Source organism: Sceloporus occidentalis, unplaced genomic scaffold (assembly GCF_023333645.1).
Source record: "Sceloporus occidentalis isolate IW3139 unplaced genomic scaffold, rSceOcc1.0.p SCAF_3, whole genome shotgun sequence".
Taxonomy (NCBI): domain Eukaryota; kingdom Metazoa; phylum Chordata; class Lepidosauria; order Squamata; family Phrynosomatidae; genus Sceloporus; species Sceloporus occidentalis.
Window position 1 is genome coordinate 60,836,819 of NW_028316983.1, and position 16,633 is coordinate 60,853,451.

Consider the following 16,633-nt stretch of genomic DNA (forward strand, 5'->3'; position numbering starts at 1 on the left):
GAGATAGCCCTCCCTACCATCTGAACTAAGACCAGAAACAGAAAATGTAGGCCTATGACTAACATCTTCAATTTCTTTCTCCTGTTTGCCTGATGAAGAAGCCAGTGTGACTTCAAAAGCTTGCAACATGTGATTGTGCAAATGCAATAGCATCCTTGTTTGGATGCTGTTGCATTTGCTATAGGGCCCACATGGCTGCCCCTTCAGTGGTTCTCAACCTTTGGCTCTAATAATGTTTTGGACTTCAACTCCCAGAAGACAAAGCCTAGCTTGCCCAAATGATCAGGGATTCTGGGTGCCTGGAGGAGCCAAGGTTGAGGACCACTGCCTCAGATGTTTAGTGCTCAGTTGCATGGCTTTGCTCTTAAAACTGTTCCTGCAGCGCGTGCCTTTTGGAGCCTTTGTGGAGGTTCCTCCTTAAAGTCCTGCAGTACCGGCTCGGGGCTCCAGGGGGCGCTGTGTGGCAGGAGGAGACATGGGTCCTCCTCCTCCTCCTCCGTCTTCTCGCGCGGTGACGTCACTTCCTCCCCGTGGCCTTCTGTGACCCCCTCTGCCTTCTCGCGCGGTGACGTCACTTCCGCCCCGTTGCCTTCTGCGAGAGTCCGGTTCTGCAGCGGCGGCGGTTCTTGGGTCCTTCTCGGAGGGTCTCCTCAGGCTTCCCTCTCTGGGGCCGGCTGCCTGCGAAGGTGGAGGCTTCGTCCGGCCTCCTCACCGGGGATCAACGCCCTTCTCCGTGGAAGCATGGGTGTCACCTGGTACGACCGCCCCCGAGGCTGCCATAGCCTTGAGAACGCATTGTCCAAAACACACGGCAGAAATAACCCGGTTTGACACCGCGTTAACTCTTTTTCTGCCTAAAGGCTATGGAATTCTGGGAGTCGGAGTTTGTTTCGGACTGTAACGTGTGAAAGGGTGCCACGACGCGTGTCTGTGGGGGTTAAATGGGCAGGGCATCCTGATGTGGCCGCATTGGCTTATTTAAGCCACACGTTTTGTCTCGAGAACGTGTTGTTGTTGTTGTTGTTGTCTGACAGGACTTCTAAAGAGCAGGCTATAAATACAGTAAAATTTATTATTATTATTATTATTATTATTATTATTCAAAGGTATAGCCGTGTTAGTCTCTGGAACCAGCATGCAGAGAGATCTTGTTGCACCTTTGAGACTTAACTGAAAGAAAGAAATTAGCAGCAGGGGTTTCCCTGAAGTCTGCTTCCTCAGATGCACTTGGATATAATAATAATCATAGAATCGTAGAGTTGGGAGAGACACAAGGGCCACCCAGTCCAGCCCCCTTCTGCCACGCAGGAACCCTCAGTCAAAGCATCCCCAGTGACAGATGGCCATCCAGCCTCTGCTTAAAGACCTCCAAGGAGGGAGACTCCACTCCCAGGGAGCCTCTTCCACTTTTGAACAGCTCTGACGGTTAAGAAGTAACATATTGTAATGGATAAAAATAACCTTTGGTCTTTGCATCACACATTTGAGTGCAAATTTGTTGTGATTTCATTCTAGAACTCTGATTCTGAAAATGTCTTTTGCCATTACTGTTAATAAGTATTACTGGTTACTCCTATTTATTATTATTGTTATTAGTTGTGTGCCTTCACACAACATTTCCAGCTTATGGCAACCAATGAGGCAAACCATGCATGGAGTTTTCTTGGCAAATTTCTTCAGATGGGGTCTACCATTGCCATCTTCTGAGGCTGAGAGAGTGTGACTCGGCCAAGGACACCCAGTGGGTTTACATGGCTGAGTGGGGATTCAGACCAGGGCTGGGGAATAGGAGTAGGATTAAGGAGTAAGGATGTGAGAACTGGACAGTTTAAAAAAAGATGCCAAGGAAAGTTAAGGAAGAAAGTGCAAAGGCAGGATTAATGCTGAACAGAAAGAAAACAAAAACAATGACCGAGGAGGGTCTACATAAATTCAACCTAGACAATGAGGAAATTGAAAGAGTAAAAGAGTTCTTACCTGAGATCAAACACTGATAGGAACAGGGACTGCAGCCAGGAAATCAGAAGAGGATTAAGAATGGAGAGAATGGCTCTGAAAGAACTAGAAAAGATCCTTAAAATACAAATATATATACTGTACAACTGATCACAAAAGTTAGAATCATACAAACCATTGTACAGTGGAACCTCGCCATACGCGGGGGATCCGTTCCGGATCCCGCCGCGTATAGCAATTTCCGCCTATGCTCGAGCCCCATTGTAAACAATGGGGCTCGTGCGCGGCGGCGCGGAGGTGCGCGGGGCGCAACGGGCGCGTGCGCTCCGCAACAGGCGCACAGCCCATTCAACTGAATGGAACACGCTGCCCCTTCCGCCCCGCGTGCGCGCCGCGGCTTGAGCGCGTATGCTCAAGGCCGCGTATGGCGCGCCTGCCTATGGCGAGGTTCCACTGTATTCCCTATTACCATAAGCGGATGTGAGAGCTGGATGGTTAAGAAAGAAGATGGGAAGGAAATGAAATTTGAGATGTGACGCTGGAGAAGAATGCTGAGGGATCCCATGGACAGACTCAAGGACAGACAAATGGGTCCTAGAACAGATCCCCCTGAAAGCCAAGATGAAAAAGCTTAGGCTGTTGTACTTTGGACACATTATGAAAAGGCATGAATCATTGGGAAAAACAGTAATGGTGGGAAAGGTGGGGGGATGTAGAAAGAAAGAGCACATAGAATCATAGAGTAGGAAGAGACCCCAAGAGCCGCCCAGTCGAACCCTTGCCATTCAGGAACTCACAAAGCACTCCTGACATGGTCATCCACCCTCTGTTTAAAAACCTCCAAAGAAGTAGACTCCACCACTCTCCAAGGGAGTTTGTTCCACTGTTGAACAGCTCTTACTGTCAGGAAGTTCCTCCTAATGTTGAACTGAATCTCTTTTCCTCTAGTTTGAGTCCGTTGCTCTGGATACTATTTTCTGGAGCAGCAGAAAACAGACTTGCTCCATCCTCAGTATGACACCCCTTCAAATGCTTAAACAGGACTATTATATCATCTCTTAACTGCATACTAGATGGATAGACTCAATCAGGGAGGGAGGATATGAATTTGTAGGATCTGAGCAGAGCAGTGGAAGACGGGGTTCTTGGAGATCCTTTGGACATCAGTCTCATCTATGGGGTCGCCATGAGTTATGATCAACTCAAGGACAGTTACCAACAACAGGCTGAAATGTGAGCGAAAATACAATCTTTTATACACGAAAGTTGGAAAGCTTGTCAACACTGCTGATGGCTCCTATTTCATTACATACGTAGCATTTTATTTATATTACTATTTTTTCCCCTAAGTGCTAGCACTGGACTGACTATGTGACGAATGTTGCTGTCCTTGAGCAAGCAGGGATCACTAGCATTGAAGCCATGCTATTGAGGACGCAGCTGCGCTGGGCAGGACACGTTTCTAGGATGGAGGACCATCGCCTCCCAAAAATAATACTCTATGGTGAACTCGCCACGGGTCAGCGTAAGAGGGGTGCCCCAAAGCAGAGATACAACGACTCCCTGAAACAACATCTCAGGCTCGACCAAACTGATCACCAACAAACGTCCGCCCCAGCCTCGCATGAGGAGGCATGGAGATGCACTATCTACAATGCTGCAGCCTTTTTTGAAAGCTCACGCCGAACGAATCTCAAAGAGAAACGACAAGGCAGAAAGAACCACAACCAGGAAAGATCACCCAAGGAGACATTCTGCTATGCTTTCTGCAACCGGACTTGTTTATCTCGGATTGGCCTTTTTAGTCATCAACACACTTGTAGAAAGCGTGGGATGAGTCCCTCCTGAATCTTCATTCACGAAGTAAAACCAGAGAGAGAGAGATTGAGAATTCTCAGCCAGAGAGCTCTAATGTTTTATCAAACTGATAATCTGAGGATTTCATAGGATGCTGAGTAATAGTGCTATAGTGATGTAAATGCCCTTGGGAAGCCTTGGATTTAGGGATTCCTTCCTGCCTGTAGCAACAGTCACCACCCCTGTTTGAGGTTACAATAGTCTTCCCTTATAGATTGTACTTGTCCTGCAAACAGAATTGGAAGGTAGGATCAAACTCTGGTTTCTAACTGTACATTCCTAGGCAGGCACAACCTGCAGTTTGCCATGTGGATGAAATATCAAATCCATAGCTGTCTCAAATTAATAAAGAATAATTGGATAATTGCATGTGAGGCTGAGGTTTCTTGACTGCTTGTGACATAGTGCCACATCATGGCTCAGGTTTACATACGAACCAGTATTTTAAACACATGTTTGGGTACATGCAATCCGGAATGCCAAGCTTCCCCAGCCATTTACATTGAATATACTGAAAGGTGTGAATTCACTTCAGAACAGCAATCATGTACAATCTAGTACAATGTTCTCACTGTGATTTCAACTATTTCTGTCACAATGACAATACATCATGTGTATTAGACCTTTCTTATTGGGACAGAAACTTGTCTTTTTGTGCCCCCCCCCCCAGGTTACTATATAAAGTGTTGTGCATGTTAATTAATATATGTATCGTGTTCTGCTAATATGTAATACAGTATTCACAGATTCTATATTCTTGGATTTAACTACCCACAACTTGAAAATGTTTTTTTCAAAATATTTTGGAAAAATATTTTGGAAAAAGTATTTTCAAAAGCAAACCTTGATTTTGCCATTTTATATAAGGGGCATAATTTTACTATGCAATTATATATAATGGGACTTGAGCATCCACAGATTTTGGTATCCACAGGGGGTCCTGGAAGCAAACCCTAACAATTACTAAGGGCCCACTGTACAAACTTGTGTTTCCTTCAGTAGTATATTGAGAGGAAAGTGGCTGTGATTCTTAACATGTAGATTTGAAACTTGTTTTCATTAAATATGTTTCTCTTTTGTTAGTGTGTCTCAGATGCCCATAGCGGAGGGGAAGAATGTCCCTCAAACAGTTGAAATCTTAACAAGAAAACTGGAACTACTTGGAGCAGAGAAGCAAGGAACGTTCTGTGTTGACTGCGAAACATACCACACTGCAGCCTCCACAATGGGCAATCAAGGTAAACATTCAGTTTTGTGCCATAACTGTTGCATTCAGATCCTTCAAGCAAACGTAATAATGGGTGATTTGTGAGAGAAACTCTGCGTTTACATGCTTTAAGGAAATAGGAGCCCTGGTGGAAAAAGGAGCCCTGGTGGCGCAGTGGTTAAATGCCTGTACTGCAGCCATTCACTCAAAACCACAAGGTTGCGAGTTCAAGACCAGCAAAAGGGCCCTAGCTCGACTCAGGCTTGCATCCTTCCGAGGAGGGAGCTAAAATGAGTACCCAGACTGTTGGGGGCAAATTAGCTTACTTGCTAATTAGCTTAATTGCTGTTCACCGCTATGATCTTTGGAATAGCGGTATATAAATAAAACAAATTATTAATTATTATTATAGCTTTGTGTATGAATTCTCTGGAAATTGGATTTTATCAAATCCATTATTGAGGATATTGTATCTAGTATGTAATTTGAATTTGCTCTGGTGGATAAGGGTTAGTGTGGAGGATGTCAGGTTACACAAATCTACAAACATAAGGGTGGCTATATTTTCCTGCAGCCCCTTCATTGCCCACAAAATTGGCATCATGCTGATGTGAACATTTGAGGAAGAATCCTTTGTTGTATGACTCTGGATTAATTTCATTTTCATCTACTAAATGTGAAATAATTAGCTGAAGAAAAGGTGAGCTTAAAAAATACATTATAGGCCATTAATGTCCATATTATATTGTATCACAGTAACAGTGTACTTTCACATAAGTGAGTAATACTACAAAAAAATAGCATACTTGATTATGTAAAACTGATTTATTACTTCATATAGGGAATCTATTTAGAAGTCTGATCCTATGCCTGTTTACTCAGAGGTAAGACCCAATAGGTTTAATGGTACTTATTTCCAGGTAAATGTGCATGGAGCTGTATACTTGTTAGTGGGGACTTCCTTTTTGCATTAATACGTCTCTTCAATGTGGTATAAATCTTAGGAAGTGAAACATTCATCCAGAGTGCTGGAACATGTAGTTGATCCATTAGATCAAATGAATTTAAAACCTTATCAACTAAAAGGCTATCCCATTTAATCAAGACACACAGTTTAGATGATAGTAATATAAATACATGTAAATACTACAGAAGGCAGAAGCAGTCATAGAAGATTCATTACCCCTACTTGTACTCTTAGGAGCAAAAGCTTTTTTTCAGATAGGGCATGCTGCAATACTTTCGTGTACTTCGTTTAAAACAGGGTTGGGCAACCGCTGAAGATGGAGTGTGGACATGTTGTCTGTACAAGCCTGAACATATAAGAGAGAAAAATATGTCATACTAAAATGTGGTTCATAATGTATTTAGTATAAGAATATGTCAAGTTATATATTAAACTCTTAGCCATTAATTCAGATTCTATGAATGAGTGGGAGCAAATAATCATATCAGTGGTGTCCTCCAGTAATTGTTATTAATTGCCACCATGTTGGCTTATGGCAACCCTATGAACAAGAGATCTCCCATCCTGTCCTCAACAGTACTGCTCAGGTCATGCAAACTCAGGACTGTGGCTTCTTTGACTGACCTCCAAAACACATTGCAGAAATAGTCCAGTTTGAGGCCACTGTAACTGCCCTTGCTCAATGCTAGGAAACCCTGGGATCTGTAGTGTATTGTGGCACCACAGCTATCCCTGGCAGAGAAGGCTAAATGCCTCACAAAAATCACATCTCCCACAATTCCCTAGCATTGAGCCATGGCAGTTAGAGCGATATCAAACTGGATTATTTCTGCAGTGCATTTTGGACCTGAATCTATTGTCCTGTAATCAACTGCTCCTCTTTTCTTACTGCTTCCCACTTTACTAAGCATTATTGACTTTTCTAATGAGTCATATGTCCAACGTGTTTAATAATTTTGGCTTCTAAGGAGAGTTCACACTTGATTTGTATCAGGACCCCTTTATTTGTCTTCTAGCAGTCCATGGTTTCCATAGTACTTTGCTCCAGGAGCACATTCAAATGAGTTGATTTTCTTCCTATCAGCTTTCTTCACTGTTCAGATTTCACAGCCATACATAGAAATTAGAAATACTGTGGCATGTCCAATCCTAATTTTGATATTAAGTGATGCATCTTTACACTGGAGGATCATATCTAGTTCCTTCATAGCTGTATTTCCAAGTCCTCGTCTTCTGGGTTTTTTTATTAATTTTCATTTTGATTGGTAGCTGCAGATATTTATAACTGCTTCAGTATCTTCATTTTCCATTTTAAAGTTGAGTAAATAATCTGTGGTCATTAATTTTGTTTTCTTAATGTTCAGCTGTAAACTTGCTTTTTCACTTTCTTCCTTTCCTCAATAGTTGTTCCAGGTCTTTACTATTTTCTGTTACTGGGATTGTAGACTACTAAGAATTGAAATTCACAGAAATAGTTGAAATCACAGTGAGATCATTGTACTAGAAAGTTGATTGCTGTTCTGAAGTGAATTCATACCTTTCAGTATATTCAGTGTAAATGGCTGGGGGAGCTTGGCATTCTGGATTGCATGTACACAGACATGTATGTATTTTTTGCAATTTTCTCCTTAGTGACTTCTAACTTCTAGAGGTCAGCAGTGAGTTTGGGCATTTTATTAACCTCGTATCTGTGAATCTCTGGTTTCTTAATTTTATGGGGATATGTTGACATAATATACATATCTGTTTCTGCGTTTAAAAAATACTTACTGGATCATTTCTCCACTCCTGAATTTTCCTGAACAAGTTAAAAATGTGGATAAAAAGAGCAGAACACTAGAGCTGGGAGGAGCTGAAGTGAACACAGTGAGAGTTCACCAGAGGTTGAAAAATTATATTTTTGAACTGAGACACCAGAATCACCCAGACAGTATGGCTATATTGATGAGGTATTGTGGGAGCTACAATCCAAAAATAACTTTCCAAAGTTCTGATGTTTCCTTTTTAGTAAATGCACAGTATCATGTTGTATATATACAAGTATTGAAAAGAGAAATCTTCTCTGCAGAAATAGTCAGGAGGCATATTTCTTTAAAGTCCTGTGTATAAAACTTAAAGCCCAGTTATAAAGGCATGTCTTCCTTGGAATCCTCAACCCAGAAACTGTTGTATTGACTGAATTAATGCATATTTTCTTTCTTCATCACACCTGAGAAAGACAGTTTCTTTAAGATAAGATAAAAAAGAAACATTTAAAGTTTGTTTCATTGTGCCGCAACAGTGGAGTGTGTGCATCATTAGTATGGCTGTTAAACCTTTTCCTGAAGAAAGTACCTGTATTTTAGAAAACTAGTTTGAATGTCAGTGCAACAAACCATGGTTTATTGGACTGGGAATTTTGAGTTTTGTTCTTGTGCCTGGCATATTAAGCCATAATTTCCTGTGTCATCATAGTGCTGTTTATAAAATGGGATGTGAAATTAAGATCAGATCAAAGGATATCAAAAGTTGGAGGTAACCCCCTCATAGGAATGACTGGCTGTTAAATGGACAAAGGAAGCTATGCTCTCTAAGATAATGGCTAAATACACTGAGCTATTTGCCATCTTTGAAAACAACCCCAAGATGATAGCTACTTATGCATAAAGTAGTCTGAAATGTCTGTAAGACACCAGGTTGGGGACATGCAGTACAGTGTTGGGAAAAATCAGTCCTGACCTGGACGAGTTTTCTTCCAAAGAAGCTTGTTCAACATTACCGATCTTCCCATTGAGGAATGTCTTATTAAACATCCTAAGAATGGTAGGGTTCCTTATAATATCAATTTAAAAACTCTAGATAAGAAGTTGCTTCCCATTCCTGCAGCCCTACCTAGCATATTCAGTGGTGAGCAATGCTGGAAGTTACAGGCCAACAATATTTGGAGGGCAATATTTTGTCCAGCTCTTCTCTAGATAAACAAGTCTGCAGAAGTTGGGGGGGTTGACTCGGTGATAGATCATATACATTCTTGCCCTAGGTTTAACCAACCTAACTTAAGTTAGCATTCCTAACTAAGTTCACGGACCAAGCCAAGACATAGAGAAAAAAACTTTTATAATTGTATTCCATACAAACAACATCAGATGCTTTCTATCAAAGCTCTTCTCTTTGGCTTCTCAGTTGTTCACCCTCATTTTCCTGTATCTTGGTTTGCATGCTTCAGCAGCTGAGAATTTTTACATCAGTGGTTCTCAGCCTTTGATCTTCCAAATGCTTTTGACTTCAGCTCTCAGAAGCCCCAGCCAGTATAGCTGATGCTCAGGTGTTCTGGAGACTGTTTTTTTTTAAATAAAATACTATTTATTTTACTGGATTATTTGTAAGATTTATTAGCTGTGCTTGGGTTAATAGACAATCTACATGGAAAAATGTCTATAGTTGCTTATCAAGGTTGTACAGATGTGGACTGTCCAAATGTCTTTATCTTAGCCGGGATGAATCAGGGAACAATATTGCTGCATTATGAATTATGGGCCTCTATCTCTGAGTGAGACAAAGGACTCACAGGAGGGAGATGCAGCCCAAAAAGGAGGAGGTAATCAGAGTGTAAATATAAAAGTTGTACAGATCATTGCTCGGATAGGGTTGTGAGCTTGACTTTACACAGTCATGCCTTTGCTCTTTACTGAACTAAAGTGAATGTACATAAAGCTGCAACTCTTGTCTGTGTAGACATCACTAGAATCACATCTAAAATGTAGGCTTCTTTCTACTGAAAGCCCTATTGTAAAAAATAAATAAAATAAATCAGAATGTAAGCCATAATTTATAGGAGATAGGCATTTCTTCAGTGACATATTGCTCTCTTTCTGGCTGCCCCCCCTCCCCCAGCTACCTTTGGTCATAATCTCATATAGGCACACTACTCTAGCAGTTGCGCTTTTCCCAAAGTTGTGCAGCAGTGGCATGGAAAGGTAGACAGATCTGGTGGTTGCAAGGAGCCCGTTCTCCAATATGTTTCTTGCTTGACTGCAACTGTTGTACTGCCTTTTCCTGCCTGCCACCACCCTGGCATAATTACTGCAGTGTGATGCACCCACAAAATTCTTGCCTTTATCTCCAAACAGTGGAGTGGTTTCGTAGGAAAGGCTATTCCTCTGCTGTATTATGTTTACCATTTTCATTTTTGCTTGGGAATATGAAAGCTACAGTGTGTAAAATTAAAGAAGAAGCATGAAAAGAGGAAGATTACACAGGAAAAGAGTGCCAGGGCAGGAAGGGGCATAATGGATCAAGAGAAACAAGTTTCAGTGGTTACAAATCAAGAGGAAAATTAAGAAAAAGTTGTTGCCAGTAGACAGAAGAGTTATAAAGGGAAATGTGTGGCCTATGGAGCAGGAGAATCTGATGGATGTGTAGAAGGAGAGCATTTGAAGAAGCAGAGTGGGAGCTTAAGACATGGGCTGATCTCATGTAGAAATTAGCCAAGGTTGCAGTGCCAACCAAAGTTGGAAAGTGGCTCATCAGAATGTTTTAAGGTCAAGAGTCTGGAGTCCATGTCTCATTAAAAATAAGATCCAAAGTAGCTTAGGAACCAGGGCAGGGAGAGGAACTGCAAACTGTAAAGGCCATAATTTTGCTAATCACTAAGGCTGAGATAACCACCATATTTGATCCTGTAGCATAGTCAAATACAGATGCATTCCTCTCCACTAGTTATTTGTGGATGGAATATTGGAATGGTGTCAGACATCTTTGTCCTGAGATGCAGAATCTCCTCAGTAACTGTTGGGGGGACATTTTGGGGCAAAATATTTCAAAACATTCAACTTAATTTTAAAAACTGCACATCCCTGCACACACTCTGTATATGGTCAAGCTTTTATGGCTTCTTACTCAGATTTAGCCACTCCTCTTCCTTTTGACTGTTCCCTGCCTTTGCATTCTGCACACAACCCTCTATGGGTCCCTGGACATGATCATAAGGAAACAGAATTTATCAATGTCCCAGCATCCCTTTTCGCATCAAATTAAGGGCTGAACCTCCCCCAAAAAGCAATTTTGTCAACGACTGTAATTGGTTGTGGGAACCGAATGGCTGTGGAAGATGAAGCTTGTTATCAAATCAGATCCAGTATTTCAGGGATTTGTTTTTAGATTTTATTTTTATTTATTTTAATTGGGTCTTTTAATGTATTTCTCTTTTAATATTCTAAGAGATAGCCATGGTAGTAATATAAAAAAGGAGGGAAGGAAGGGGAGAATCATGTGGCACCTTTAAGACTTACCTATTTTACCATGTGCTTCCATAAATTACATGAAATAGCTTATCTTTTGGTTTTTAATTGTTGTTTTTTAAAATATGGTAACTGTTAGCTGCCTTGAGTTTCATTTTTGGGAGAAAGGCAGGATATAAATGCAATTAATTAATTAATAGGGAGGTTTTATGGTCTATAGAATTAATTTCAGTTGGATGAGATAAAAGTCTGGCATGCAAATTATTATTATTATTATTATTATTATTATTATTATTAAGTTTATTTATATCCTGCCTTCGTTCCAGTACAGGGACTCAAGGCAGCTAACAAATCTAAAATAGTCCAAGTTAAAACACTATAAAACAGGCAAAATACAAGTTTAAAAACAATTAAACAATTAAAACATTACATTATTAAAAATTTAAAGTTTATAAAACAGCATCCATGTCATGCAAAAGACTGATGGCATAAAAACATCTTTACCTGCCACCATAAGGACAGCAGCGATGGAGCCATCCAGGCCTCCCTAGGGAGAGAGTTCCAGAGCTTGGGAGCAGCCACTGAAAAGACCCTTTCTCTTCTTCCCACCAAACACGCCTGAGAGGGTAGTGGGACAGAGCAAAGCCCTCATCTTCCTCATTTTTTAACAGCTTCATTATGTTCACCTTGGCTGATAGGATTTTGGAAGCTTGTCAGGCAATAACTGTTTTTGAAAAGTGGGGGAGGGGAAGGAGAGTGAGAAGAGAGAACTCACCCAGCAGAATAACCTGCATATGCATCTGGTGTTTCTGGAGAATCAAAATGCTAATTTCATAATCCAGCCAGCCAGGTGGGAGTGAGGGTAGGAGTTCAGTCTCTTCTGTACCCTGCCTTTGCTTTCTATACACAGATCTCCAAAGGTCCCTAGATATGAGAAATAAGGAGTGTGCTTATCTTGGTAGGCTAACTTTGAAGTACATTTTCTTGAAACCTGTTACAACAATTATTCTTGTTGCTCCACTTAATTAGTATTTAATTGCACAGAGTTAGTGATCTAATACCAATACCTTAGAGAAATTCCCATTGCTTGTCTTTTCTGGGAGAGGGATATTGCAAGAAAATATAGAATGTTATGTGCATAACCAAAATAATTTACTTCTATCCATACTTCATAATTTATAACCATCCACTTTCCTCCATCTTGTGCAACAATATTGTTCAGTCTTCTTCCATGTGGTGCATTAGTTAAGTCATAGTTGCTATTTGAAGGATACACTCTAAAATGGGAAAATGTTAATTTATCTTAGAACAGTGGTTCCTTTAGTTAAGTAAAATTATTTATGTTTTGCTTATTCAGAACTTATGCAGTCAGTGCAGCGTCAATCTTTAATGAATAACATAAGAGATTCTGTCATGGAATCAATGGTTAGAAACTAAAACAACAAAGAAAGATGTAACAGATGTTTCATTTTAAAGCATATAAGAGGGAAGGAATATCCTTCTTGAAGTGATAATAATGCTGCTCTTGTTTCAGGGCAGACTGCCAAGCTGATGTACGTGATGCACAATTCTGAATATCCCCTCAGCTGTTTCGCTCTCTTTGAAAATGGCCCCTGCCTCATAGCAGATGCCAACTTTGACGTCCTTATGGTGAAACTAAAAGGCTTCTTTCAAAATGCCAAAGCAAATAAGATAGAGAGCCGGGGTACCCGGTACCAGTACTGTGATTTCTTGATAAAAGTTGGCACTGTTACTATGGGACCCAGCGCTCGTGGAATATCTGTGGAGGTAAGAATACCTTTAAAATATGACAGTGACAGAAAAGTTACTGCCAAGGTGTGCAGTGATGTATTATGGCCCAGGTGTTAAGATGCTTGAAATGGTACTTTTTACAAGTATATTTTAAAATTACTAAGTAACAAATTAACTTGCTAGTGTTGCTTGTTGTTAAAAGAATAACTTGTGTTTTGATTAATTTTTTAAGTTATGTATAAATATTACAAGTCAACGTTGCTGCAGTGTTACCAAAATGTAAAGAGGCTTCCAGTTATTATGCATCCTTCTAAAACTAACGATGTCAGCAATGGCAGTATAGGCGCAAATTTAGAAATAATTCTCACAATTTAAAAATATTGTCCTCTGACAGGCCTTAAAATAGAAAAATGTTCTTTGCTAAGTAACCCAGATGCCCAACTTACTCAGAGCTAACAGATGAGCATGCATCCACAGCTCTTGCACAAACGTTGGTCAAGGGTTTAGAAGGCAAACAGAATAATTTCCCATGTTGTCGTTCAGATCCCCCCTCCCTCCAGTGAAGAAATCTCATCTCAAAATTGGAAATTGTTGTCTTGTACTCATTTGCTCCCTACACAAGACTGATTTCCCCCTCAAGGTCTTTATCTCTGTTGATAATTATGGCTTTAGTACAAGCAAAGAACCCACAGGTAGGCTTAAAGAAAACTGATCCTTTCTTAGCAGCAGTTCCTGCACATTAATACTATAGCCGTATTTTGTAGGCTACAAGTTTTTAAGAGGAAGCTGAAGATATATTTTTTAGTATATGTGTTGTGGATGAGGAAAGTGAAAACTCTGTGAATGAGCAATTCTGTCCAGCATTGTTCATGGGATAGAGACAGTCAACAGGTTGAAGTCACTGATGTGACAGAACTGCTTAAGCAATGAAGAGTCTTAATACTTGTTGTGGCTGACGTGTAAATAGGCAGGCTTGGTGTTAGTGAGTGGCACTGTCAGGCAGCCACTGCTGCCAGTCTTCACTCCTTAAAATAAATAATAATCCTTCTATCAGGTGCCCTTTGATTACTACCTTTGTTTCCCACACTTACCTAGAAGTGGAGTAATTCCACAGTACTGGGGAAGTAGGTAAGGTGGGAATGGTCACTAACACAAAAACATGGTTGGCCCACTAAATAAAGCCCCTGGGACCACTTCGTCTTTGGCATTGGTCTTGGTAATGAAAAAATGCATGGTTTTAAAGAATTTACATATCAATATAAACTGTTCCTATACTCTTTGGTAATTTGAACACAAAAAATACACTTTGCAGTTTTTCTTGCATGTAACAAAACTGGATTTGCACTATTATATTTGGATACTTCTGTATGGTATATGAAAATAATGAGCTTTTCATAATGTTTTCATTTTGAAAAAACTAATTTTTTACAATGTTTTAATGGAACTTTGTATTGGCAAACCAGTAACTTTTTAAACATTCTCCCAAAGGCCTAATTTTGTTCGTTTATGAAATTTCCTAATGAACACAATTGAGTCTGAATCATAACTCATCAAAATGTGCTTGAGAAAATGTAATTCTCAAACAGCTATCTAAAAACTGTGCTAATTTCTGGGTATGGTTTTGGCTTCTAAGGAGACCTAATTCAGTGCCTACAGAAAGCTTAATATAGAGTGGTTAGCCTATTCTGGGCAGAAACACAGCATTCACAAACCTACCACTACCTCTGTTCCAAATGTCAACACCACCCAAAATGATATGGGCAAAGTTGCTCTTGTGAGCTTTGAAGTAGCATCTCAATCAAAGGCTCTACAGCTAAAAGACTGATACATCCATATTCCTGGCTAATATTCACTTGTTGACTCATTTTATTAGTAATGTGAGCATTACATATTGTAGAACACGAATGGATAATAGCCCCACATCTGGAGGTCACACACACTACATGTTGGACCTGAGTGAGCCACACTTCCCTCCAAACCTTATTTTTAAAAATCTTTTTACTGGAAAAGCCCACATGCATTGGAGGATACAGTTTCACCCATTTTAGGGGGCATTTTAAGTCAAGAAGAGGTCTTTTTTTCTTTTTTTCAAATGGAAAGTAAGTGGGCCTACCTTAGCTTTTAACAGTAAAATTACCCACTCATTATCCCAAGAGGGAATGAGGGCTTTTTCATGCAGTTTTTAAAGGGACATGGGTTGCCTGCTTCTTTCATCACTACTTCCATTCCCATATTCTATAGTTCTCTTTAATCAGCTGACAGCTGTCCCTCCATCTGCCAAGTGTGAACAGTAAACAGAGGTATCCTTGTTAGCAAACCCTCAACTTTGCAGCCATCCCTTCCCTCCTTCCCACCACCAACACTTGTCAAAGCTTGGACTTGATCAGCATCCAGAAATAATTATTATAAGGTTTTATTTAATCAAGCATTTTGTGCCTACAGCTGATTTTAGTCTTATGCTGATATATGAAAGTTTGAAATATTTGCTGTATAGTCAGCCCTTCCTATCCACAGATTCAACCATCCATGGATTTAAAATATTTTTAAAATATATAAATTCCAAATAGCAAACTTTAATTTTGCCAATTTATATAAGGGTTAGCATTTTACTATGCCATTGTATTTAACAGTACTTGAACATCTGCAAATTTTGGTATCCAAAGGGGTCCTGGAATCAAAGCCCAGTAGATACCAAGGGCCCACTGTATGTCAGAAAGGGAGGAGTATTTTATCACATTCACACATACTGTATTTTGAACCCTGTCCTGCAAAAAAGTCATTTTTCATCATTTACTCTTACTTTTGGAACATACTCTAATATTCCAGTGATAAGCTTTACTCTAAAGTTGAAACATAGCTAGAATGTGAGAGCAACTACTTGAATGTTCTCAACTACCTTGGTGTTTCTAGGCTCACCATCTCAATTTCCCCCCAGCTGTCTTTTTGATTCGTCCAGCTAGCAAGTACAATATCTCCTTCCACCCTGTCTTCTAAAAAGGATAAGCTCTTCGATACTCCTAAATACTATGCTGTTAAAGTAGACAGGATGTAAATATTGCTTCCTGTAGAACTATTGTTAGATCTATGTTTTCAAGCTTCTTTGTCTGTTGCCAGGTGGAATACTGTCCATGTGTGGTGGCCAATGACTGTTGGAACCTGCTAATGGAGTTCATGCAAAGCTTCATGGGAAATCATGCCCCTGGAATCCCTTCTGTGTTTGGCAATAAGCACGACAGCATCTACAGCCCAGGTGATACGATGGTACAATACATGGAACTCTTCAACAAGATCCGCAAGCAGCAGCAGGTGCCTATTGCAGGGATCAGATGAGGAATCTATAAGGGCTTTCTTCATGTGAGCAACCACACTGTTGACTAGTCGGTCTGTTGAAGTAGCAGTTGCAGTCTGGCGCTCCATGTTGCAGTTGTTTCCCATTAAAACAGTCTGTCTCCATTGTAAGTAGTATTAATTCTGGCTCATCTCTGACTCTCAGGGTGGCAGGGCGGCCTCAGTGATATTGGCATATGTGGCCTGCTATTTCAGTGATTTGCCTTAGATTCTTCAAGCAACAGTCTTGCAACAGAGTGGAAACTGAAGAAAAATTATCATCTTGAAGAAAATAAGTGGAATTGTGTGCAAGTGGCAGGATAGGCTTTGGATTTCCTCAGTTGGCTA

The 16,633-nt window shown here is 40.3% G+C and overlaps 1 protein-coding gene across 3 annotated transcripts; it reads left to right on the forward strand.

The window, feature by feature from the left end:
- Positions 1 to 595: 595 nt before the first annotated feature.
- MED20 (mediator complex subunit 20) lies at positions 596 to 16,412 on the forward strand. Of its 3 annotated transcripts, XM_089514629.1 has the most exons (4): positions 596 to 755; positions 4,897 to 5,051; positions 12,741 to 12,994; positions 16,073 to 16,412. In XM_089514629.1, exons 1-4 carry the CDS (start codon positions 742 to 744, stop codon positions 16,286 to 16,288), a joined length of 639 nt encoding a protein of 212 aa, XP_089370755.1. In that variant the 5' UTR covers positions 596 to 741; the 3' UTR covers positions 16,289 to 16,412. The 3 variants fall into 3 exon arrangements, with proteins under 3 accessions (XP_089370755.1, XP_089370754.1, XP_089370753.1); XM_089514628.1 differs by lacking the exon at positions 4,897 to 5,051 and having other exon boundaries at positions 694 to 755; positions 12,746 to 12,994; XM_089514627.1 differs by lacking the exon at positions 596 to 755 and having other exon boundaries at positions 4,970 to 5,051; positions 12,746 to 12,994.
- Positions 16,413 to 16,633: the final 221 nt, after the last annotated feature.

Excerpts from the sequence above, each read along its gene's own strand:
- MED20 (XM_089514629.1), top strand. Across the intron at positions 5,052-12,740 it reads CTCCACAATGGGCAATCAAG|GGCAGACTGCCAAGCTGATG; the intron begins GTAAACATTCAG and ends CTCTTGTTTCAG. Across the intron at positions 12,995-16,072 it reads CTCGTGGAATATCTGTGGAG|GTGGAATACTGTCCATGTGT; the intron begins GTAAGAATACCT and ends GTCTGTTGCCAG.